Genomic DNA, 26,799 nt, shown 5'->3' with positions numbered 1-26,799 from the left:
GGACGGGTCGCCCATGTAGGGGAGACTGGCTTAGAATTCAGGGGGTTTCTCTCCTAACTGCATTTGTTGGCAGAGAATACAGAGCACGGATAAAGCAGCTGTTCCCCGTTTCCCCCACTCTGCATTTCTGTGCTGGGCTCAGGAGGAATTTCACTTTGGCTGACCTGACAGGCCCAGGAAGGTGCCAGGTGCAGGGGAGGTGGACTCTCTGGAGCTGGCCTTTTGGGAACTCTGGCCAGGCTGTGTTCAGAAGCCACTTCCGATGGCCTACGAAGCCTTGGGGCTGCTTTGGAGAAAACCCTCCTGTGCTGATGGACCGCTCCTCCTCCGAGGGTTCCCAAGGAAGGGGGTAAAGAATTCAGTGATTCATCCCCCCTCTGACGCCCCTTCAAATCCTCCCGCTCTGACCCACTTCTGTGGCTGAGCTCAAGCCACCCCATCTGTGATGAGGTCATCTTTTTGGGGGCACAAAGGATTCCAGGGGGAACACACATCATATACTGTGGCTATTCACAGTGCTCATTCCTCCTGGCTGCTCAGGGCTAACAATGAACCTTGTCAGCGTTTCATGTGCTTGCAAGAGAGACTCGGGTTAGATGTCTTTCAAGGCATACCCCGCGGGCACACAGTGCAGTTAGAATTACCTCTTGGCTCTAATGAGGGCCTGGGAACAGCTCCCAGTGGCCTATAATTAAGTACATTTAATAACAAATGCACACACGTCTTAGGTGCTCTGAGAAGTGAAAACCGAGCATCTTTCCCCTCCCTCCTCATCTTCCCCTTTGACAAATAAGAAAACAGAAAAGTACATTTTCTCTTTCAAATAACAATCGCAAAGGACGTCTGGGTAGTGGGGAAGGGAAACTTCATTACTGGAGCACATTCTTTTCATGTTTAAAAAGAATAGTTCTGCTTGCTCAGGCTCTGTGTGGAGATCTGGGAAGGGCTGACGTCTTGAGCTACTTTTGTGTGCTACTTCCAAAGGCTGCTGGGGGCAGTGACCTTGGGGCTAAGCTGCCCCCTTATGGGCATTTCCTCAGCTCACTGCTATGCCCAGGAAAAAAGCAGCAATTACAAGATTCTTCCCAGAAGTGTTCCATGCCCTAGTTCCCACACCTCTGAGCTCCTGGAAGCATGCTGACAGGGTTTATGAGGACATGAGCTAGGGGGGCCGCTCAGGAAACAAAGACAGGTCACAAAGAGTCGTGTGGGAGAAACGAAGGGAAGGCAGTGGAGGTCACCATGAAGTCAAGGAGCAGAAACTTGCCAGGTGGGCGAGGGGCTCACACACACACTCAGAAGGTGAGGAGGGATGTCGAGCCTGGTCTACCTGCCTGTGGCTGTGGATATCTCTAAGGCTCCAGGTCTCCATTTGAAAGGCAATGCTAATAGTTCAATGAAAAATCAAATCTATGATCAAGAACCTTGTGAAAGCAATGGTAGAAAGCAGCCAGTAGCCTATAAGACATGAGAGCTGAGCGGCACATGGCACAGAACCGTTTAGCATACCCGATGTATACAGTAAGTCATCAGCAGATGGGATTGTTAGTCACGTGATCACATTTCCAGGGCACCTGATGAGTCGGAGCTCTGTGCATTTTGGGATACTCAGGCACCTGAAACAGGCAAACCAGGCAAACACCAGGTGGTAACACAGTCTTGGGAATCGACTGCTTTTGATTTCTGTGACAACTGATGAACAGGAGATGGGGCGTGAGAATAGGGTGACAATTCTTTTGCCCTATAGTAAAGCGAAATGAATTTGCAGGCCCGTACAATGACAGTGTACATGCCTAGGGTAACATCAATGAGATTAGTTTCTTCAGCTTACAGTAAGCACACACATCAGACGCTCCCAGCACTTCTGACGTCATGACCAGCTGCGAAGAGCATTTTATTAGAGGGCTTGTGAGAGCCATCTTGTTGGAACATGTGTTTCTAAAAATGTGAGTAGGTACACTTGGAAAGAAAATTTAGCTGAAAAGAAAAGTATGTTTTTCTTTAGTTAAACCTAAAGAAATCTCCAGCGAACATCAGCCAAACATATTCCTTTTAACTTTGTGTAATCTGCCAGACATAATTTCTCTCATAAGCATTTGCTACTTTCATGGCTGCAATTTGGACAGCAAAGTGTCCTCCACTGTGGGACTCTGGAAAAGCACTAAAGGCAGGATGCAGGGAACTCGGGGCAGGATATTTTTATCCTTGAGAGAGGGTAGGATACTGGCTCTCTATTATCTGAAGAACCATCCAGAAGCCACATGGGACAGCAGGCACCCTGAGGATCTTTTGGTTCCTTTTAGTCAAGAGAAGGGGATTTTTTTTTTTTTGAGAGAATCTAACACCTTATAAAGTACTATTGCCCAGATGCTTTTCAGTGGGTTAAAGGCTGCAAAATTGTTATTTGCTGGGCAATACACATTGGAGAGAAAGTAAAAATAATTCTAGACAGAAACGTGTTGGGTGGGGCTTGCAGACTAAGGTCAGCTATGGCCTTAAAGGCTTGGCTATGGGTGGCAACTGGCAACAGATGATGTATTAAGGCAAAAGTGGGTTTTTTTATCCTTTGGGTTTGGAACGAGACCAAGCCCCGTAGTTCCTGCTCCTACTTCCTTCAACCCTGACCTTTTAAGAAATGCAGGTCAATCCATTTCCTCTGCAGACCTAAACCCTTCCAGAGTGTGTTTCCATTTAGAAGTCCGCTCACTGCTGGACAGTAGGTCCGGCCACGGCCCAGACTGGCACGGGCGCTGTCTTTTCAGAGTTCTCTCTACTTCCGTTTGGCTTCCAGTACTGGGTGGTGAAGGGTGCTTCTTAGATACTGGACAGCATGGTGGAGGTGAAGATCTGTTGTAAAATCTGAGGGATCTTCTGGGTGTCCATAGCGACAAAAGACCGGCCAGCTGGCAGAGTTCTCTGGAGCCTGCCAGAGGGAAGGGGAGGAAATCACCATTGCAGATCAAGGCTCCCGTTGCAGATCAAGGCTCCCGTTCCAGCCCGGCCAACCACACAGCATCAAAATGGGGGTCTTACAACAGCGTGTTTTCACTTTCTCCTGCCTTGCCTGCAATCGAACTGGCTGTCACAGGGCAATGAAAGGCCCAGGAAAGCAGGGAGCCCAAGGGAAGCTCTTTTCTGGGAGAAATGAGTGGTTCTGAAGTGCTTTCTGTTCCTGCTCTGCTGTTCTCCCGTGAAAGGACGGTGCCCAAGGGGCCCATCTGGAATTAGCTCACCTGCGTCTGGCTGCGTAATGTGGCCTCACACTGTACTTCCAAAAGTTTCTCCTTTCTTAGAAAATAGGCCTCCAACTCATTGCGCAGTCAAGTCCCCAAGTGCGTCTCTTGTTCTTCCCCCATCACAGAACATGAAATACAATCTACATTATCCGACTTCTGCTTTGATGATTCCCAGGTCGAGCAGGCTCATGGTAATTTTTAAAAAAAAATGCCTATTTATTGTCTGGAACAAAAGGCCATCTTTGAAGGCAATAAGACGGTGAGACAGATGTATTGAAAAGAATACCGTCTTTCATTGTACCAACCAAGTTTGGTTTTGGAATGACATTTAATAAAAGTCAGCCACTCTGTGTAGGATCATGGATTTGGCATGCCGGGCAGACCAGCTAAGTCTGTACTCTGTCTTTTGCCAGTGGATGTTGGACCATTTCCCCGGGAAACCACAAGGGTATTATTGTGCTTTCTTAAGTATTCCAACAGGATCTGTTCACTAGAAAGAAAAAAATGCCCGCTTCAGCTCAGCCAGCATTTGTTGAGCTTGCTGCCTGCCCAACGCTGGGCTGGTGCTGGGCAAATGTGGACAGAGAAGGCTTTCAGCACTGGAAGCTTCCAGAAAATGTGAAGTGCTAACGCATAAAAGTGAGAGAAGTGTGAGCAGTCAGCTGCACTAAGTGAGCATGAGTCTATGATACGGAATCTGTTCTCAAGCTCACTGTGGACACGGCAGCATCCATGGGGCTGGACCCCCCTGGCTGATGAGGGTCTGTACCGCAGAGCACAGCATAGCAGAAGCAGAAGTGGAGGCAGGCCCTCTGTAAGACAGAATAGTTGTTTTTTTCTGCCTTTTATGAGTATGTCAGGCAAAGAAAACCACAAATGCTTTCTGTCAGTGTTTTTAAGTTATGGGAGTGTTTCCTGGTCTCTCCTTTTGGGTCATCCCCGAGGCACTGGCTGTCTGACTATAAATTCCTACAGTTACCATGTAGCATGTTCACTATAGCATAAACCACACATACACAGTCTTCCTTTGTGTCCACGGGGTCTCACCTACTGGTCTCTCCAGCGAGACACAGATTTACATACATACATGTGGCACATACATGTAGCCTGATGTATACACATGTCTAAATGTATACTTATTCACTTACAGAAGTTTGCTTAGAGGATATGTATACATATGCTTACGTAAGTCTCCATACATCTGTGGTGGTATGAATGAGGATGGCCCCATAGGCCCTTGATCTAGCTCTCTACTACTCTTCCAGCACCATGCCTATCTGCTTCCTACCATGACGGCCATAGACTAAACCACAGAACCATACGCAAGCCCCAGTTACCTGCTTTCTTTACAAGAGTTGCCTTGGTCTTAGTATCTCTTCACAGTGATAGAGCAGTGACTGAGACGGTATCTGTTTACACACCACACACACACACACACACACACACACACACACACACACACACACTACCGAGAGATGAATACAGGTTTTGCTATGCTGGGGAATTTACTGTTGTTGGGTTCCTTCATTTTTTTATTTTGCGCAATGCTGCGAATTGAACCTGGGACCTCATGCATGCTAGGCAAGTGTTCTACCACTGAGCTACAACCACAGCTCACTCTATTTACTGTTTTGAATACAATTTGAACACAAACTGATTAGACTGGGCTGGGGTCTCTGTAAAGTACCTAATCTATAAAATACTGTCTAATTTATTGGGGGGAATCAATTTGATAATTATTTTATAAAACAATTAAAATAATAAATTCTTGTCCAAAAAAGCCTAGAGCATCATGTTCCTTGCCCAAACAAGCTGGGGCATTGTGCACCCCAGGAGCAACATTAGACACCCTAGACCCTGTTCTACCTGCCCTCCCCAGCCCCTCAGGCTGAGGTCTGAGAAGCAAACGTGCCAAATGTTTACTATACCTGCTGTCTGCCGCGACAATGCTTACCTGGCTGCTTGGTCCCCTAAGGAGCCAATAAAAATGGCAAAGGCATTAACTTGAGGGTCACTTGTTAGGATCTGGGCGAACCGGGCAGGGTTTATTCCATATCGCGACAGATTGGCGTCGCTTAGGATGATAACAAAGTATTCATCAGCTTCTTCTTTGGTAATGTCCTTGATGGCGTGTTCTGTCCCCTCGAGGGTGTGGTCCCCGCTCATGCAGAACTGCGAGTGGGCATGCATGGTCTGGAGGGAAGAGCAGGGCACACAAGCCATGGGTGAGCAACTAACTCCTTTTCACAAACATGGCTTTTCTACTGCCGGCGTGCCAGTGTGGGGGGCTGATGTTCCTTACAAACAGCAGGTTCCCAAGTGTTCACAATGGACTCTTTTAAAACCCAACCTTCTATTTAAAGCAAGGAAATATGGATTACCCTGAAGAAGGGCAAGAAGAAGGAGAAAATGAGGAACAGGCTGAAGTTCCAGTGCACAGTTAATTTGAAATGCAAACACTGTTTCCACTAGCAAAGGAGTAAATCCATTTCAAAATCATGATGTCTACTGCAGAGTTAACCATGTGAAACTGAACTTATCATTCAAAAAGACTAAGAGAAATATAAGATTTAGAAAACAGAATACCCTAAAGGGCTATTCTTTCCTTTTTATGGAAAATGTCTGTCTGATTATGAGGAGTTCTGATCTTAGATGCTCAAACTCAACAAAACACTGATTACTCTGAAAATGCACAGGGAAAGTTTAAATTTAGTTAGTGGAAAGGGGATTTAAACAGGAAAGAGGGCTTCTATTCAGTGCTTGAGCATGTATATCTACTGCTTCTTCAGTGACGCCTCCTAGCTTTTATCTGACACAGATTCTCACACTATAGAAGGAACAGAATGAATTTACCTTCAGAATTTCTAGTCTTTGCTTGTTATCCTTGGGGATTTTGTTAGCTGAAACAAGGCGAATGTTGTAGCCATCTCCTGAGTGTCCAGCGATGTCGTACTACACACAAGAGAGCATGGGAGTCAGTCAGCAGCAGAATGATCCTTGGTCCTCTAGACTCTGGATTGTTCCAAGTTCAACGTTTGGCCATAAAGGAATGCAGAAAGAGAGGCAGATTGCACTATCCACAAAGGCAAACCATCGTGGACTCATTCTGTTTGAGTCCACCTTCCTCTGAGATCTCGGCCCCTGGGCAAGAGGTGGGAAGTATGATGAGGATTTTAGGGGCTACCCCAAATTTCATGTGTAAGTCTCAAGGGAGACTGTGTAAGAAGCACACATACAGTATAAAGCAGAATTCCAGCTGCCATATCTGTGTTCTCTATACTCTCTCCATAATTGCGGTCAAATCTGGTAAACATAATGGGATATCACTTAAGATTACATTAACTTCCATGACAAAAAGGATTCTGCCGATGTAATTAAGTTTACTTGGCTATGAGTTAATCAGAAGGGAGGTTATCTAGTGGTCCTAACCTAATCACACAGAGCCCTTTCGATGCAGAGTGGTTTCCTGGCTGCTGATAGAAAGGGAAGATGTAAAGCGTCAGGGAGATCTGACAAGAAGGAGTTAACTATGACAGAGATGGAGGGGATCCTGGACAAGAGCATCAGTAGCCCCCAGAAGTTGAGAGTCCAGGAAAAGGGACCTCTGTCCATGATTAGGAGCAACTCAATTCTACCAAGAAGCACAGCCTGAAGCTGCCCCTTCCTCAGAGCCCCAACAGAGAAGCATACACCTCTAATTTCTAAAAGTAAAACACCCTCATAGAAATTAAAGCACAAAAAGGTCAAAATTATCCACAATCATACTTAAGCTAACCTCTGAACGCATTCTATGACAGGACCCTTGGCGTTTAGTTCTTCTAAAGGACATGCCGAGCTGCAGAGTCACAAGCAAACACATCAGCACCAACAGAACTCTGGATGATATTGACCATGTGACTGTATAATATGCTTTTCCTTCCACTTGTTAATGTATGGCATGCATCTTTCAGTTTAGGAAGCTTTTTAATTCTCTATCTTCTGGGCACATGAAAAAAGTCCCTGACTGTTAAGAAGAGGTCAGCGCTGGGAGCCAGAATTTGAAAATGAGTCAGAGGTCAGTCTTTGCCACTCCCACTGTCCCTCTGACTCCTCCCATTATCTCTCTGAACCCTCCTACTGTCTCTATGACCCCTCCCACTACCTCTCTGACCCCTCCTACTGTCCCTCCGAATCTCTCACCTCTATTAAAAACATTTTGTGAAGATATGGGACACTTGGCAACTGAAGTATCTGTAAGGAAATTAGTATGGTCTGGGGATGAAGACTTTAGGGGACATTTGGGATATTTGACAGTCTGGTATTAACCATCAGCTATCCTCCAAACCCCTCCTGTAAGCCCCCACTAGGTTCCCTATCTGCGCCTCTGAAAATAAGCTCTTTAAGGCAGGGTCTTCCGTGCTTCCCCTCTGCGACAATGTCGAGCATAGTTCCCACAGAAACGCCCTGAGAGCCTGCAAACCACGTGGGCCACTATCAGCTCGCCTTTGGTTTGTGGGCTGCATTCTTTTACAATCTAGAAACCAGAATGCTGTTTTGCCTAAGCCAGATGACAAACACAATCTAACATAATGAAGGCTGCCACGTCTGAAATGGGAAGCAGAAAAATTCCTAGTGAAAGTGCCCCATGTTAAAACAGGAAGTGTTATCTAGGAAAGACAGTTCCACTTCCAATGGGCTGAAACTGTGTGCTGTGGAGATGATGCTGGAGATGAGGACATTGTATCCATTCCCAGGAGGATATAACCGGAGGGCTACACAGGATGGCTAAACCTTTGAAAACTATAAATCTGGCTACAAATTTCCAGGTGAAACATGCTCTTATCTCCTACTCTGATAAATGTTACATCTTAAGGACCTGTGAAGCCAGGATCAAATTATGAGTATGTGGCTTCCTTGAAGCTTGTGGAACACAGCAATACAGGGAGATCTGGCCTCTGGTCCCGTCTGGCTGCCCCATAGACCTTGATATACGTACACCATCTGAGCCTGCTCTAGGAAGGCAGACCTAAGAAAGGAGCCCATGAAGGACCTGAGAGAAGAGGTGGGACATTCATCAGGGTGGTTAGACGTTAGATGAAGGCCTGGCCCCAGGTCCCATGTTCACCACCCCGGGGAGGGCTTGGTCAGTGGAGAGCTAAGCAGGAGCTGAGGGGTTATGTATGCTTTGCTTTCTCCCCCCACTTTTTGCGGGACCACGCATTGAGCCAGGGCCTCAGCTATGCTAGGTAAGCACTTTACCACTGTGTTCTATCTCTAGTCCTCTTTTTTGAGAGAGGGTCTTACTAAGTATTTCAGGCTAGCTCTAAAATCACTGGTATCCAGGTGGGTTGGAACCTGCAAAGCTCCCACCTGAGTAGCTGGGCCTAGGCCTGTACCCCTAGGGTGCTCAAGTACCTAGGAGGGACTCACACAGAGGGAAGGAGCTGATTCCCACGCTGCACTGCGGCAGGAATGACTCTGTTTCTTCCTCCCTTTTAAGAGGTGGTAGGGATTAGATAATAATGTATCTCAACATGTTTAAACAATAATTTCCTTCTCCTTAGAACTGTCTGAGTTCAAGGAAAACATGTATGAACCCACTCTGTTCTTATTTGTGTGAGATTATGTAGCCCAGGCTAGCTTCAAGCTCATGATTTTCCTGCCTCAGCATAACAGGAGTGTGGTATCACAAGCTGAAGTCATTCATTTCCATTCTCTAACTCTTGTCTCTACTGTTCACTCAGGCTGGGCCCTGCCAGTACCATCATGTAAACTGTTGGGACAGGCCACACACGTTTCCCTGGAGTAGCACAGGATTCAAAAAACAAGAGCCTCGCTGGGCGGTGGTGGCGCACGCCTTTAATCCCAGCACTCGGGAGGCGGAGGCAGGTGGATCTCTGTGAGTTCGAGGCCAGCCTGGTCTACAAGAGCTAGTTCCAGGACAGGAACCAAAAAAAGCTACGGAGAAACCCTGTCTCGAAAAATCCAAAAAAAAAAAAAAAAAAAAAAAACAAGAGCCTCATTGTCCCTATCAACCACCCTATGTTAAGGCTGTAATTTTTCTAAGTGGCTCACAAATTATCCTGGAAATCTTCGAGGAGTCCGGTCCTTAGCATTCAGCATAAATACTAGATGACAGCTGTTGAGTAGGCCTCTCTCTAATGCTTCTTTGCTTTACAGTTTGTTTGGATCCCCTTGCTAGGTTTGTTTTGAAAGCCTCATTCCTTTAGAGGAAGGTATAACAAATAGAAAGCAAAAACATGTCTCAGTGAAGACACAGATCTGCATCTGTTAATCCAAGACACTACAGAGAAACAGCGAGCGATTCCCCAAGCTTTTCCTACATCTCTCCTTAAACTTTTGGTGTCTCGTGACCAATACTTCTATGTCAACTACTGAGTCCATTCTGAACGGATTCAGCAAACCATGCATTTTTTGGGGGGAGTCCTATCTCTGGTTAGTAGCACAAATATACTCAGAGTCTAAACCAGATAGGATGACTAGTCTCCATATGTAAACTCAAGGAATGTCCTCAAGGCACTGGGAAGGGAGGAATTACAGGCACTCAGCTAAGTGTGTAAAGGAAGGGATTTCTCAGCAGGCATCTCTCGGTGAGTCATCTTTCTATAGTCTTCTGGGAAGTAACACAGCCTTCCTGACCAAGATACCATCAAAGAAATCATGTCTACCACACCACATTTGCATGGTGAGATATTAAACGTAGAAGATAAAAGATGGTAAAATAGGCTTACTTTTGAGTGAATTGCTGAAAATACTGACTTGGCATAAGTTTGGGCATAAGTAAAACAGAAAAATATAGGATAAAAAAGTAAGAAAGATCCTCAAACATGGGGTTAAAAGTCCTGGCATTTTACTGTCTCATGGTGTGGACTGGGCCAAGTATTTAACTTCTCTGAATCTTGGTTTTCTCAGCTGTGGAAAGGGGATGGTGAAAATGATCCCTAGCTCTAAGGTTATATGCCAATTTAATACCCAAGAGAAGGAATGGAAAGCCGGCTTCCCACAGTCTGAGGAGCACTGTGTCTTGTATTCGTCTGTCGAGGGGAGAATGATTCCTACAAGGGAGGTGAAGATTAACCGCACTTTCTACGTAGGGAAAGTCCTCAGAGTTATAAGGAACATGACTCAGGAATTGGTTCTAGAATAGTGGCTTTCTTTTTTATTTTTTTCTGTATTGAGGACAAAACCTAGGACCTTGTATATAGGCTAGGTGTCCTGGTTAGCCTTATCACTAACCCAGGAAGAGAGGACCTCTGTTGAAGAACAGCCTGGTCTGGGGTCCTGACTGTGAGCAACTGGCCGATGGGGGACCCAGCTCTGTAGATAGCTCCATACCTAGACAGAGGAAGCTGGGCTGTATAAGAAAGCTGAGCACAGCCATAAGCAGCATTCCTCAATGGTTCCTGCCCCGACTCCCTCAGTGGACGGAGACCTGGGAGTGTGAGCCAAACACGCTGCTCCTCCCTACAGTGCTTCTGGTCTTGGTGTTTGTCGCTGCAGCAGAAGGAGACCAGAACCCAAGCTGCATCCCAAGCCCGCAACAGAGCTTTCCTAATGCTGCCTTGCATTTAACATGTCTTAGCTATGGAATCCTTTCTCCAAATGAAAAACTGTATGAAATCCACATCATGCAACACAGTGCGGAATCAAGGTATGTGCGGCCGTTTTAGCAGAGCTGGGGGTAGGGGTCCCTAACCCCACAGGCTTCCCATTGGCTTCCTTTACACCATTTGCCTCAGAGCATGGCTTACATACATACCTTCATAGAAATACTCTATCTTAAGTTATTGTCTCTCCAAAGTCCAACTCCTGATGAGAGAATAAACCTATTTTTCCGATACTGTTCTTTGAATGTTTCGCTGAAAAATAGTCACCAGGCTTTTGGTGTTACTGGAGTACTTTGAAAAGAAAGTCTATTTTAAGATGACAATGAAAACTCCCAGGAGCTTGGAGAAAAGAGCAAACTTGAGTGAAGTCAAAGGGAAGGAAAGAGACCGGTTTATACAACCAACAGCATTCCAAGTGCCATGCGGACCGCGGGATGTGGCTGATCACCAGCTTGGAGCTGATGCTGACGTCAGGAAACTGCTGTACTGGGAAGATGTGAAGTCAGCTGCTTGAACACTAGGAGGTACTTTAAAGACTTCAAGTGGCTCAGCGAATGTCATGCTGCTGAATTACCTTTCCGTCTCAGAAACTCTCATGCTCGAGGGTCCCTGCGGTTTGGCACAGGCTGTGCTAATGGGGAATAAGAGAAGGCAGATTCCAGACTCTTGAGTGAGCCCCCAGGACAGACTGTAATGACCCACAAGTCAGCACTGAACTCTAGCCAAGCACAACACAAGCAGATGCCAAGAGGGATGGGGAGCACACAGACCACCAAAGGGGGTGGGGCTGCTGAAGGCTGAGAGGCAAACGCAGAGTCGATGCCTTCACAGCCCCGGGCTGACTGCAGAAGACTGAGCTGAGGTAGGAGCTTCAGAGCACATGGCTAGATCCTAAAGACAGCGTGTGATGCTACCCTGGGAACTCCATAACCATCATCTGCTTATGAGTCACTCTCTGTTTTCTGAGGAAGTTACGGACTCACAGTAATTATTACTGGACCTTTTCTTCTTTCAAGAACAAGAAGCTGAAAGTACGGAATAATGATGACATAAGGAATATCAACTATTTCTAAAAACAGACCAAAAAAAAAAAATCAAGTATTTCTAAATGAGGAAAAATCCACCGATGCGGCTGGAGTCTGAGGGGACAGAGCGAGTCTCACTTCTTCCTCCTCTTTCTTTGTACTATGTGCACCTTTTCCTCGTGTGCCCTCAAATACTTAGAAACAGGAAAAGCACTCACAGAGTTTGTGACTCTGTCACCCTCCTATCCCCTACAGAGGGGGCCTTGGGGCCTCAGCAGAGACGGGAGGGCCTGTGGCCAATCACACCTCAGACATGGCAATCTGACAGTCTGCAATATGCAAGGATGGAGGAAGACTCGGAAAGAGCTGGAGAAACAGATGTTGGGGCAGGTTCAAACCCAGGCCCTTCTGAACACCAGGAGGGCTGAGGTTATTTATACTGGTCCATAGCTGTCTAGACACCCACTGGCCATCAGGGGTCAAAATGATTTAAATACACATTTTCTTTCTTTTTTTTTTTTATAATTTTTTTTAATTTATTTATTTATTGTGTATACAACATTCTGCCTCCATGTATGCCCACACACTAGAAGAGGGCACCAGATCTCATTACAGATGGTTGTGAGCCACCATGTGGTTGCTGGGAATTGAACTCATGACCTCTGGGAGAGCAGCCGGTGCTCTTAACCACTGAGCCATCTCTCCAGCCCTAAATACACATTTTCTATTTAGAAAGAAATGAAGATGCAATCACACATGAGGTGTGGGGCAAGAGATGGAAAAGCTGATGGCATCCTCGGGAGCCTGCTGCCTCACCTGCTCCAACAGGAGCCCTTTACAGACTGGCCACCTCTGCCTCCAACAGGAGCCTTGTCTGCCGCCATGGTACTCCTCTGAGCAGCCTGTCCTCATCCTGTCAGAGTGAGTCTTTGAACTCTTTCTCATGCTAAGCCACGTGCTACATGCATTTGGACCCCTGCACTGTAGAGAGCCTTGCAGCCCCACAGTACTTCCTGCTGGGTGCCGCTCATTCCTTTGCCCAGGGACCCCAGGAGGGCCAGTGGGCTGCATCCTTCATAAGGAGCCTAAGCAAATGACACATCAATTTGATTCTTGTTTGTAGAATACAACAGAGACATGGCATGGGAAAGCCGGCTTAAGGCAACTGACTCGATTGTTTGTCTCTCGAGGGTTGTTTGATCCAGCACAAAATCTAGAGTTCCTATGTTTGGGCTGTGTGTCTGTCCCAGTGTTTGTACACACCACGTCTCCCTTTGGTATCTGCTGTGATGCCAGGCCTTCCTGTGCGGGATCACGATCAGCTGGCTCACAGCCGCTGCAACACAGCGGCTAGGGAGTCCCTCCTACACTTGGACCTCTGAAATGGAGGAGTTGTTAGCACAATGAAGGAGAAGCTGGGGATGAGCAGAAGGCTGATTTCTCCTTCATTATTGTCTGTTCACTGTTTGTGTGGAAAGAAAAAGTAAAGCAGAGAACAGGACATTGCCAGGCTGTGCACAGACCCTGGCTGGTGATGGGGTGTCAGTGCTAAGGCTGGAGCTGGGGGGAGTGCTAGGATGAGGATGCCCAGTGAAACCTGAGAACAGACTTTGGTGTTTGTAGGAAACGGCATTCACAGCTTGTCGCAGGCTTTTCTCTGTGGGAACCAGAGGTTTACCAGGCCCTTCAATTACGTTACTATTACAACGGGGAGGCAGCGGCCCACTTTCCCTGCGGACAAACGAGCTGGCGATGAACCAGTGTCCATGGTTCTGGGTGGAGTCTGCACCACGGCTGACTCACTCCTGAGCAGAAGTGATCCCCAGCTCGTGCTGTGCGGTTACCTTGAACTTCTCCTCGTAGTTCTCGAAGGCTTCCATGACCATGCACACGGCCTCCATGGAGCGCTCCAGCCGGCGGTCCACCCCGTTGAAGCGGTACATGCTGCCGGAAACATCTACCACCAGGCGCAGGCGCTTGGGTTTCTGCTGTGGGCTACCCAGCTGAGGGAGGGAATGGAGGGAAACCATGGTCAGCGGCCATCCTGGGTTCTCACAAGTTCTGCAGTGCCAGCCCAAGGTGGGCAGATCTGCCCCAGGCTCAGGCCTGCACAGGGCTGTCCCAGTGGGTAGAGGGACCACATGGGAAGCGTTTCCCCTGAAATACAGTAAAAGCTGCCTTGTCAGTTTAAAAATAGTGGTTTAAAAATACAGACCTGGAGGGCTAGAAACCCCATTTACGCTATGTCTCAGCCCCCCACCCCGCCTGCCCCATGAGCGCATGTGTGATTGGAGGGTAGCCGACATCAGCTTCACTTGTATCTGTTACGCAGTCACTTGAAGATCATTCTCTACCTGGGTTGAAGGGGGCCAGCCTGCTAAGGCACGGCTATGCGAGAGGAGTCTGGCCAAGAAAGTAAGGAAGCATTTTCAGAACGGCTCAATTTTAAGTTTTTTTTTTTTTTTTTTTTTTGCCAGTGGACTAGTGTTTCTTTTTTCTTTTCTTGGCAGTTAAAGTGGCATTGAGCTGCTGTCTGGCAAAAACTACTGATTAAAACGTGAAACCTCATGGGATTGGTTTGGAGCCCAGATCTGCCAATGTGGAAAATTAAAAAGAAAAAAGTTTGTCAGTAGCAATAAATAAGAAAAATCCCAGATTATTCTGTTAAATACTTGCTGACATGCATAAAAAATAATCAGCAGAACTAATGATTTCAAGAAAATACTATAGGGTCCGGTGAGAGGGCTTGGTAGGTAAGGTACGTGCCATCAAGCCTGACAACCTGAGTTCGAGTCCCAGGGCTGCACGGTGGAAGGGGAGACCTGACTTCCACATGCCCACTGTGGCACGCACGGCCCACACACATACACAAGCTAGATCAATAAAAACTGTAAACACCATAGATGCTTAGAGGATAATAGCAGGAAGCCAGCTGAATACATTCCTTTAAAACTTGCTGAGTCTGCCCCAGTTAGAAGCGGGGGCACACACGTCCATGACTAAGTCACAGATGTGTCCGAATGCTTGCTTACCACAGTGACTCAGTAAGGAATGCAGCTGTTGGTTCGTGGCAAAGGCACAGGAATAAGAGCCCCCAAATTACCACCAGATCCACTCCGAGTAAACATTTCAACACAGTGGTGCACCCACTCTTCCTCACTGCGCCCCTGCTCTCAGCCGCTACTCAGCAGGTTTGATTGTCCAAGACCACAGAGTTCACTAACATTCAATATTTGACTACGTACGACAAAAGCTTATTTACTATAATTAGTGTAACTCAGGGCAGAATTCCTTGTTTTCTAAAAACAGACTGACTTCCAGGAGAGCAGGAAACCACGGAGATTGTTGCTTGAAGAATCCTCTTGGATCACAAACAAGTGTCCCCATTTCTCTGCCCATGGAGTACCCACTCTGCATCTGGGGAGTGGACCTGTAGGCAGCCACATTGTGGCTCTCTGGAGGTTCTGCTGACGGGATACGGTGGTCAGTACTTGTTCTCTTATTCCCTCTGAGGTTGCCTGGGCTGGGTGGGTAGGAAGGCTGGCTTTCCGTCTACTCAAGACTAACTCCATGAACTACCTTCTTCAGCTCGAGGAACTAGCATCTTCAGGACTTCTCTGCCTGGTTGGACTGTAGGTCACAGTTTGATCCTTGCTAAGACCCCCTAGATTTGATGAAGGCTACCCTACCTTTGAGCTGATTTTGAGATAGGGTGTCTTTATGTAGCCCTGGCTGTTCGGGAACTCGCTGTATAGATCAAGATGCCCTTGAACTCACAGAGCTTCTGCCTCCTGAGTCTTGGGATTAAAAGAATGTATCACCAGGCCTGGCCCTTGTATCAACTGTGTTTTTAAATGATCCTATATATATTGTGTGCGTGTGTTTCATGCCTTGATGAGACTTTGTATTTGTATTTATCTGTCCTTACAGAATGCTTTCTGTAGTTGTATATTCTGGGCTAATGTTTTGACACATTTCATGAACTCTCTACAGAAGACTGAACTATGTGTATCTGAGGCTCAGTGCTCCCCATTACTTACTTGAGGTTCCAGATCACCCCGACGTTTGTAGATGGCTTTTTCTCCAGCCAGCCCATCAATGATCTTGGCATCGTCTAGTTCCCCAGTAGCTTGGTGTCTTAGCCACTGTCTTTCTTTACCTTTGGCCTGCAATGTCACAAACACATGTGCATGAATCTTTATGTACTCTGACCTGTAGTTCCCTGACACATTTCTGTGCATGAATAACAGGAAACACACCGGGATCCTATCAGTAGGAGATGGTTCTGCAAGAATGTCGTCTCATGTTCCCTGCTCTGCTCACAAGAAAGACTTTTTGGCTGTGTTCTGCTGTCAGTTGTAATTGTTTTAACACGCGGAACAATACAAAGGGCATACGAACAGGAAGACAGTATGCAAATGAACCCCAGGGGAAAGTTCAGTGTCTGGAAATGTAACGATGACGTATTTCTTACCTATTTTCTGTCACAGAGAACCTAGAGAATTTATGAGGTAACAAAATAATCAGCTTTAACTTGTTAACAGCCAGAGTCTGTAAGCCGATCTTCAGCATTCTCCCTCTGGACAGCAGCCTTGTTATTCAAATTCCTGGGACTTAAGTGCAAACTAAAACAGCTGAGGGAGACAGGAGCAGCCTGTGCCCCACGCGGCTCTCTGCTTCTTGAAATCTGGAAATCATCTGAATCACTTTTTGAAAGGTATTTCCATGTATGCTTTGCCATGGTAACTTACAACTATGCCAGGTTGCCCAAGAGGACAGTCAAATGATAAAGAACCCTGGATAGTTTGTGCCAACTTGACACAAGCTAAAGTCATCTGAGAGGAGGGAACTTCAAACTGAAAAAAAAAATGCCTCCATAAGATCAGCTGTAGGCAGCCTGTAGGGCATTTTCTTAATTAGTGATCGATGGGGGAGCTGCCTGCGCACTTTGGTTGATACCATCCCTGGGCTGGTGGCTCTGGGTTCTGTAAGGAAGATGGCGGAGCCAGCCATGAAGAGCAAGCTTAGGAGCACCCTTCCATGGCCTCCGTGTCAACTCTTGCTTCCAGGTTCCTGCCCTGACCTCTTCAATGACAAACAGTGCCTTGGAAGAGTAAGCCAAATAAACCCTTTCCTCCCCACGTGGCTTTTGGTTGTGTGCTTCACCGTATCAACAGTAACCAAGACAAATCCTAACATCCCAGTCAAGGCACAGGATTGGGAGAGCCCATGACCACAGCTACATTGGGATGTACACCAAAGGAGCTTTGGAAATGCAAATCAAAATATAGAGAAGAATGGAATTATAGTAAGAATTTGAGGATTTTATATTTGCTTTACGGTAACAGAAAGGGGGTTAGATTTAGTTTACTCCAGCCGTGACAGGCACTAAAAATCACCAAAAGAAGCTGATAAGATGCAGGAGTGAAATCATCACTGGCTAGTATGGTCATGGAGCAGCTAGTGGGGTGAGTGGGGGAATCCTCAGGTCGGTGTCTTTGATTCATGAAAATGAGTGAATGGATGCTTAGCAATGGTGCATCTGTTATCTAACACTGCATAGGATTCTATACTAATACAGACCCTATATTCCCCCGAACCCAGCTCAATAATCCAACCGCTGTACTGCTTGATGGTAGCCAAGCACTGCAACCATCTTCACATTGACCTTTCCTTGCTTTTCCTAGTTGCTGATCATGTGAGAGTCAGTCCTCAAAGACGACAGGCAGTGGCAGCCACTGCTCTGCAGCGCGGTGCCTTCCAAGCATCAAAGAAAGTCAGGTCTGAGAGGAAGCCTGTGGCGTGACCAACCAGTCAAGAATGACAGGAGAAGCCAGGTGGTGGTGGTGGTGCAGGCCTTTAATCCCAGCACAAGGGAGGCAGAGACAGGTGGATCTGTGAGTTTGAGGCCAGCCTGGTCTACAGAGAAAGTTCCAGGACAGCCAGGGCTACACAGAGAAACTCTGTCTCAAAAAAAACAAAACAAACAACAACAAACAGAATGACAGGAAAAGGAGGAAACCAAGTCCTGACCTCTGGTTCAGGGGAGTGGCCTGCGAAGAATGTCCATCTGACCTCTGATCACACAGTGGGGAAGGAGGCTAGAAGACTAGATTTGCACCATCCTCCCACACCTGTATCTACACATCTCACCAAGACTTTACGTGATCTAAGCTCTGTCCCAGTGTGTTCGTCCTGTTTCCACACACTTATGGAATTCCTGACGAGAATATGCATGTGGGCCAACTGCCCACCAGAACTAAAATATCCGTGCTGGTGATCTGGGAGCTTTCTTCATTTCACGTTTATATTAATATACCATTATTCAAACATTGTAATTTTCATAAAGGAATATATAAATATATAATATATAAAATTCTCTTAAAATCCAAGTTTTTTTAAAAAAAAGGGGGGAAAACCTGCTGTTTTGCTAAATAAATGGACAAACTGCCCAATTATGTTCTAAATATTTATGTTGACAGTCACAGATTAGCGCTATGTTCAGAACACGCTCAGCCATGTTCAGAGAACTTCTTATCGGTGGTGGCAGCTGATGTGACTGCTGAATGCTCACTGTGTACAGGACATTTGTATCACCACACGTAAGGCCCAGGGAAGGAACGCTGCAGTAGAGATGAAGGATGGGAAGGTGCTATGACGGACATGCCACAGCTACTGCAAGCATGAACTAAGACCAGCTACAGCTACCTGCACAACACACACAAGATGGGGCTGTCAACATTCCATCGTGGACGGCAGCAGGGCTCATGAGGTCACTACTCTAGCCCGAGGAACTATTGGCAGTTCATGGTTGTGGAAAATTATTCTTCAGTGCTACAGGCATTGGTAAGTTGCTTATGCTCTGGTATGCTCTGGTAATAACCACACACCCATCCTCATGGAACCCCTAGTAAACCCAGTGAATCTCTAAACAAGACACAAAAGCTGGAGGGACACTTGAGAGGAAGGAGTTCAGAAATGTGTGTGCGTGCAGGCATGCAGGATGGGTTGGAGGGCTGTGGGGACATATGATCAAAATACACTATGCACATGATCAGACTGTCAAAGAATAAACATTTTTAAAGGGCAGACATTTAATTAACAATATGCCTTCTTTACTGAGGACCCTGCTCAGTGCGCACGGGAAAACATGTCCAGCACTCTGCATCACTAGGGAACTGCAGGTTAAAACAGCCGTGAGATATCACGCCAAGCCTAGGAATGGCCAGAATCCAAAACTCTGATAGCACCAAATGTGGGCGAGAATGGGGGATGGTGGAAAGGCTACAGCCATGTGTGAAGACAGTTAGGCAATTTCCTGCAGAATCAAACTCACGCTTACCACCCAGCAACTGCATGCTTTAGTATTTACACAGCAAGTAAGAAACCTGCATCTTTACAGAAATCTGTATATGTTTTATGCAGAACTGCAAAACCTGGGAAGCAACCAAGATGTAAATGCATAAACTGTGATGTATTCTGGCAATGGGATATTATTTAGCACCAAAAGAAATGAGCCATCAAATCTGTAGTGATCTTGCTGTAAAGTGACCAGAGCACCACGGTTTGTTATCTTGTAGGTTACCACCGTGTGGGGCTGGAGAGATGGTTCCATGGTTAGAGCACCTACTGCTCTTGCAGAGGATTCAAGTTCAGTTTCCAGCATCCATGTCAGGCGGCCCACAGCTACCGGTAACTCCAGAAAGGGATCTGAGCCCTATTTCTGATCTCTCCAGGTACTGCACTCACATGCATAGATGCACAAGCATATACACAGTCATAAATCTGCCTATGATCTCAAGACTTAAGAGGCAGAGGCAGGAGGATGGAAAGTTTGAGGTTAGCCTGAGCCTCAAAGGCCCTGTCTCCACCCACTGGGAGTCCTGCATTTTGTATTCAATTTTAATAATATTTCCCCAGTAATTTAATTTCTACTGGCTATTATAAAAGCAGTTGTCTGTGATGAAGTTACCCAATTTGAGTGGGACTGAAGCTGTGCATTGGAGCGTTGTCTTGCTGGTTTCTGGCCACACTTTGCACACTCACTGGGGAAACACCCATGGCTACCGGGATTACACAGCAACGTCAAAACAGCTGGAGGGGTTTACTCAGTCACAGGATTGGCTGAAGGGGGCAGGAAGGGGGTCGAAGTTTTGGCCACAATCTGCGGTTTTATAGTTTACATGAGGCCTCATCCATTCCTGGCCAGTAGCTTTGCTTTTAAGCATCCTCATGAATATGACCTGACTATAGACCTGCCTGAAAACAGCCCCCCTATGGCCTACATAGATTCAACAGGCAACATGAGCAAATGCTGTGTTGGCATCTGGCTAACGATCGTATATAAGAATTACATGTAGGATGGAATATTGGAGTCAGAAGAAGGTAACAGGAGCCTGACTTCGGGCTCTGACCCCTGCATCACTGACCACATGACCCAAGAAACTGTGCTACCTATGTAGTCTTTAGTTTCATTATTTATAAAATGGGGCAAAAGATCCATATTCCAGGGGCCTGTGATGGCTCTCTCAGCTGGACTGCTACAGCCTGTAGATCTTGAAATTAGGTGTCTAGTTAATCATTTGTAGAGCTCTTTCCTTGGAAAATGAAAGTTTCTCATGCTTTGGCACAGTTTAGCTCTTTTTAAAGATGAAGACATAGGGTGGAGAATGGCTCAGCGGCTAAGAGCGCGGAAAGTGTCTCCAGAAGACTGCCCCTAGCGATCAACATCCTCTTCCGGTTTGTGGGCACTGCATATATGTATGACATTCTTCATTCATTCATACACAACAATAAAAACAAAAAAATAAAAAGGGCCGGGCGGTGGTGGCGCACGCCTTTAAACCCAGCCCTTGGGAGGCAGAGGCAGGCGGATCTCTGTGAGTTCAAGGCCAGCCTGGTCTACAAGAGCTAGTTCCAGGACAGGAACCAAAAGCTACGAGAGACCTTGTCTAGAAAATCAAAAAAAATAAAAAATAAAAAAATAAAAATAAAAATAAAAAATAAAATAAAATAAAAAGGAAGTCTCAAAGTTTTGGGTTAAGACAGGATTACAGCTATACCACACTCTCTAATATCTAGCAAAACATGATGAGCATTCCTTCAAAAGAACAATACCAAAGAGTACACTGAAGGCAACCAAAATCAAACTCCAGGGGAAGGAAATATAAGGGAGCAGTGCAGAGTCTGGCTCGACTGCCCCCACTAATCCTCCAAAGCTTTGCTCTCTGGACAAAATATGAATCAGTTAGGGAATTTGCTGAACAGAAAAAACAGTTTCTCCTTAGGAAATGCTGAAGTATCTTAGTCACTATTTAAGCTCTACTGGTCCTGAGGCATGGAGAGCATTGTGAAACAGGGAAAAGCTAGGTCAGGGAAGGGCAGGAAAAAGAGGTGGTGAGGATATAGAGAAAGCATTCCCTGGCTGATCTAATCAGTCCCTCTGCTTCTTCAGGAACAGTAAAATGATTTGTGGGCAGAGAATTCTATCTGTGAACTTCCAGGAGAGGTGAGATGTCCATAGATCTTCCCCGAGGGGAGTCAGGAAGTCACTGTCTGGGAGGGTTACTGGTAAAATTCCGCTTCCTGGACAGGATGAAAGGTGAGGTCAGCTGTTTTCCCTTGGAGAACTTCGCTAAGAAAATCCTGGGGTGAGTACAGTTTATGTGTTGATCCTGAAATGGCTTCTACTGCTCAGGGCACAAATAACTTTCCCCAGCTGTTTTGGTGTACGTCCGAGGAAAGGCTACCTGTAAGTTATCCAGGATGACTCGAAGGGCATGCACCTGCCGCTGGACCGCGCCAGAAAACCTCTCATAGGTGGCGGCGTCATACTCGCTCATCTGGATCTCCTTTAGCCTGAAACCAGAGGGGGAGAGAAGACAGCTGCTTACGCCGTGTTTGTGGGAGCCTTTTACCCTTGCTTGCATACGGGTAGGACTCTAGCAATTCCTTGGTGACTCAGAATGACTTCGAGGAGAAAAAGCAAGGGATGATGTCACCAGCAATGCCCCTAGATTTAAAGAATAGGAATGCCCACAGGTGTACTGGTAACTGTTGAACCAGCTGTCCCCCAGGACAAAGGAAGAAGCCCTGACTGTACTGCATGTGTGACTTCTCTCATGCAAACACCAGTTGACTCACAAGTGCCTTTAGCTGTGGCTCCAGGGGACCTGATGCCTTCTGCTGGCTTCAGAGATAGTTCATTTAAGTCAAAACAAAGCACAGCCATTTGAAGCTAACCTTAAATAGGAGGGTTTCACAAAATGAAGTTTTCCCATGTGATAGCCATAGCGCACTGATTTAACACACATTTCCATGCATGCCTATAAATATTAAAGGTGCTGATATCAGGACAAAGGAATAAGTAATTCCTCTCTCAAGAGCCTAAGCATGATACAGTCTTCACATTTTTTTTGTGTATATGTAGACACAGAACCTATATGCATAGCTGAAATTATATATAAAGTCTATTTATCACCCGAGGTCGGGAGAAGAATCTCAAATGAGGGAGAATGAGCGGTATCTATTCTTCAATCTCAGGTAAAACACCAGGAAAATTACAGTCGGAAGGGTGGAAGCTCAGAACTCCATTTACGTCTGCGATAAGACCACGAGTCTCCAGTCTGCAGCACAGTAACAGGCACAGAGCGACACTCGACACGTGCTGCTACCTAATACTCTGAGAGCACTGGCTATCAAAAAGGTAAACACTGATAAGGCCACTATAATATCCAAATGCCACCCCCCAAGGTGACAAGCCCAGACGCCCTTCTGAATCCTATTGCCTTGCTGTTCTAAAGAACAAAAGGGAATGTGTGTATGAGACTTTGCCTCTTAACAGTACCTCTTCTGTTTAGTCTTGACAATCTCCTAATTCTCTAAGTTTCATTAGCTTAAGTCATATCACCGTGTAAAGGAAACGGAAGCTGGGCACAATGAAAACTGTAGGATACGCCATGTACTACTTCATGCCTAGTCAACATGTGCTTTCTCAGAGAACCCAGGCTAGTGCTGACGGGGAAATGTGGGGACAGAGCTTGTCCTTGGAGCAGGGTAGAAGGGAAAGGAAACAGGAAACACCCAGGCAGCTGGCAAGGCACCTGGAGCAGAGCAGCCTTTGGAGAGAGCAGAACTAGCTTTAGCTACACAGCTATTGCTGGGGTGATCATCTTGCACCCCCAAACATCACATGCGATTTTAATTATGAGGAAACCTGGAAATCGTATTTCAGATTGCGTCAGCCTTCACAAAGAACACTCAGAAGCTATTCACAGTGGACAATAAGTCCTGAACCTTAGAGCCTGAAGCAGGGAATTTGAGTCTCTGGGTTCAACGTGCCTCCTATTGCTGATATTCTCAGGCCCCTCAAACAGCCTGCACACGGTTCTGCTTCCTTCCCTTTGGGCAGAGCTCCAGTGTGCTGTGTCACACCGGGGAACCAGCGAGGAGCATGCTGTTGATGTGGACCTGGCTAAAGGGTATATTTATCATTATGAAAGAGTCTGGGAATTTTCGTCCTTATCTTTTTCTATAGGCTAGACTTAAATACTGTGATTTGGAATCAAGTATGAGGGAAGCAACATAAGCTGAGATGAAGCTGATTGGCTCTGCAAACCACGTGGGTGACCAGCCCACCAGGCAGCTCTTCCCTGCTGTCAGTCACTTGTTGGTGACATTCTGTATGTGATCTACAAGTCTTACATTGGTGTCCCTGTTAGTCAACTTCAAGTGATCAATTCTTAACGTGCAAGGTCAATATCTGGTTTCAATCAAGGCTAACTGATGTTGTGAGGCCATCGGTCACATTAGGTCCTTTGTACCGCAGTAGACTGGTGAGGACTCCCTAGTCCCAACCAGGGACTGACAGGGGATGCCATCCAGGCAACCCTCCAGATGTAGTTTCATCATCTGTAGATTTACCAACCCTAGATCAAAAAGATCCAGAAAAAATTGCTTCCATACCAAGCATCCACAAATCTTTCTCATTAACTAAACATTCGTTCATTAACTAGATACATGGCCTGATACTCCATAAATACTTTTAGAAAGAAAAAAACCACACATGTATGTCATTTCATTGAAAAGAATCAAGTCTTTAGCAGGGACCTGGAACCACAGGTGTCACCACAGATTCCAAGGACAAGTGCTAGCAGGTGACACGGGCCTCCTGAGTGCACATGTGTGTCACTGACTCTCTGAGGGTTTTGCCACACTCCAGGGTCTGTCCTCATGGCCCCAGGGGCTGTAAATGCATCAGGACTGACCTCACTGTACCCACGTCTCACTCTGCCATCGGAAGCAATCAGATGATGGCAGAGAATTATTACTACGAAAATGAATGTATGTATAAGGCTTAAATGTGGGTCTGTGGGAATTCTGTCTTATTTCAGTGCTTATGCGTAGAGACACAGTCTGCGATATTTATGACAAGATGAGATAATATCTTGGATTAGCTTCAAAACAATCTGAGTGGAGGAGAATGAGAATGGTATTAGGGGCGGGGTCCACAGGGTTCATGTGTTTTTCTTCCACTGTGGGCCTGAAAAGGTCCATAATAAAATGTTAAAGGCAAATTTTTGGCAGCCCGCCCTAAGTAGATACTCACCAAATGGGTTGCGAACCCCATTTCTGTCTATTTTCCCCCTTGTTATTTGGTTGTGCCAGCTTTCCTGGGACCTCTGTGTGGTTTATTTCCTCCTTCTGACACCCTGCACGCCCCCTCCCTTCATGGCCTTACAGTACTCTCCTCTGCTCGGCTGAGCTGCTCCTCTGAAGGAGCTACTGAAGACTCAGGGATGGTCCCCACTCACTTCCCTCTCCAGTCCCTGTCTCAGAGCCACTTTATTCGACTGTCTCAGGATCCCAGGTGACCCCTGACCTTTCCCCCGTAGGTTCTTCTTCTAGTGGCAACCAGAGAAGAGGTAGCTTACTCATGGCTAAGTGCCACTGCAGTCTTTCTGCCTCCTGGGGAGGTCATGGGTCAGGGTACTCTGTATGTCCGTGTAGGCAAATCAGAGGGGACAGTTGTGTAAAGGCTGGGGGTACAGCAACAGCAGCCATTCATTAACCAAAGAGGAGAATGACGCATGCCTAATTATTAGTTTTTCTTCTCAAAGGAAACGTTATTATTCATAAGAAATGTCAAGCCATACTTCAGTTCTAATAAGACTTTTCATTATGATATGACTTTCCTCCCACGTTTTCTGAGAGATTGCTACCACTTTGATCCCTAAGAAGTCACCCACCCTCACAACTTCTCTGAGAAGAGAGTGGGAAGCTGCTCATCTCCAGAGAGGGCAGCACTGACTTACAGCGGGCATGCATTATTCACCTGCTATACCCACGGGGGTCCTGAGGCGGGCAGGCTTTCCTGAGAGCGCAGCAGGCGGGCCCAGCATTTCTGTCTCTATTGTTCTGCTGTTTACTTGTAGGATGTGAAGGCAAGGCACATAACAACATACCAGATGTTCCACGTGGGAGGAATTGCGTAACTCACACACTCAGGCGTGTTTTTGTCTGGCTGCCCCGGCTCCTCCACTGGGCACAGAAATGGAAATCTGCTCCCCACACCATCAAGAGCCCCCCAGTTTGAAAGTATGTCTGCCGCTGCTTTGCTGACGAGCACATGAGGGCTTCTAGTGAACTATCCTCTATCCTGTGGATTCCTCCTTTCTAGCAGGGGCCGATCAGAGGAGCCCAAAGCAGCCGTGGTGCAGCCGAAACCCAAAGGCTTATCTGGCTTGGATTTTCAGGTTCAACCTGCTAACAAGGCTTCTCCATCCAACCCCACTGCCACCTCTCTTTAGCTGTTCCAGGCAGGCGAGGGGGGCACTTTCCACCACTGACACACATTGTGTCCTTATTTTTTCTTTTCTGAAATGTTCTAGTTCTTTTCTTATCTCCAAATCCCATATTAGTATAGGCCCTGCCTCGTGTTAACCCCAGGGATTTTGCCTCTCTCAGTATCATCCCAGGACAAAGTCCCGTACCTTGTACTTAGCAGCGTGTGTGTGTGTGTGTGTGTGTGTGTGTGTGTGTATGTGTGTGTGTGTGTGTATGTGTGTGTGTATGTGTGTGTGTGTATGTGTGTGTGTGTGTGTGTGTGTGTGTGTGTGTGTGTATGTGTGTGTGTGTGTATGTGTGTGTGTGTGTATGTGTGTGTGTGTGTGTATGTGTGTGTGTGTGTGTGTGTGTGTATGTGTGTGTGTATGTATGTGTGTGTGTATGTGTGTGTGTGTATGTGTGTGTGTGTATGTGTGTGTGTGTGTGTATGTATGTGTATGTGTGTGTGTGTGTGTGTGTGTATGTGTGTGTGTGTGTGTGTGTGTGTATGTGTGTGTGTGTGTGTGTGTGTGTGTGTGTGCACACATGTGCACACTTGTCATCTGCACTGCTCTAGCTGCGCAGGGAGCACTCACCTCTGCTGAAATGCTTTCTGGGCCATCTCTCTTGCAGCTCTCTTGACATGCTCAGGAACGGCATCCTTTTCTGCCTCGGACACCTGATACACTGGGTGGCCCGCATCCAAGCGATAAGGACCCCCTTTGCCACCAAGACCTGCAGTGTCTCTTCCCCCTAGAAAGAAAATATGGGGGTTTAGTCATTATGTCTAGAGCCTGGCCACAAAACAGAAGTCAGACCATGGCTTTAAGACAGTCCTGTGAAATAGTAACTGAACCAGGAATTAAAGCCTCAAACACCTTTGCCTGAACACAAAGACACCCTTGTTTAGGGCAACTAACCTTTTATTTCATCCATCCCAATCTGCCCATATTTTAAGGTTCAGTTCAAATTCAATTTGAGCACTTTATCTGATGGAGGGATTAGTGATTCTGTGTGCTGTTTGCAGCCCTTTAATGCTGCTTCTTACCAACTACTTGGCATCTGGACAGAGGCTCCACCATAGTGCCGACAGACACTGCAGAGTCG

General features: G+C 46.5%; 1 protein-coding gene across 2 annotated transcripts in view; it reads right to left on the bottom strand.

Moving 5' to 3' along the window:
- Vwa8 (von Willebrand factor A domain containing 8) overlaps positions 1-26,799 on the bottom strand; it is a 322,040-nt gene that overhangs the window by 9,446 nt on the left and 285,795 nt on the right. The window contains exons 39-45 of one of the 2 annotated variants that reach the window (XM_041665244.1): positions 26,289-26,445; positions 21,618-21,726; positions 15,909-16,034; positions 13,713-13,871; positions 6,090-6,188; positions 5,191-5,429; positions 1,866-2,923 (exon numbers count right to left, since the gene is read on the bottom strand). In XM_041665244.1, coding sequence (XP_041521178.1) covers positions 2,815-2,923; positions 5,191-5,429; positions 6,090-6,188; positions 13,713-13,871; positions 15,909-16,034; positions 21,618-21,726; positions 26,289-26,445 — 998 coding nt within the window. In that variant the 3' untranslated portion in view covers positions 1,866-2,814. Of the gene's footprint in view, positions 1-1,865; positions 2,924-5,190; positions 5,430-6,089; positions 6,189-13,712; positions 13,872-15,908; positions 16,035-21,617; positions 21,727-26,288; positions 26,446-26,799 lie in introns of those variants that run through there. The other variant, XM_041665254.1, reaches the window with a different exon arrangement.

Source organism: Microtus oregoni, unplaced genomic scaffold (genome assembly GCF_018167655.1).
Source record: "Microtus oregoni isolate MIOR12 unplaced genomic scaffold, Mior012 000001F_ref0000356, whole genome shotgun sequence".
Lineage (NCBI taxonomy): Eukaryota > Metazoa > Chordata > Mammalia > Rodentia > Cricetidae > Microtus > Microtus oregoni.
Note: the sequence above shows the minus strand (reverse complement) of the source record. Positions and strands in the feature narration are given on the sequence as shown.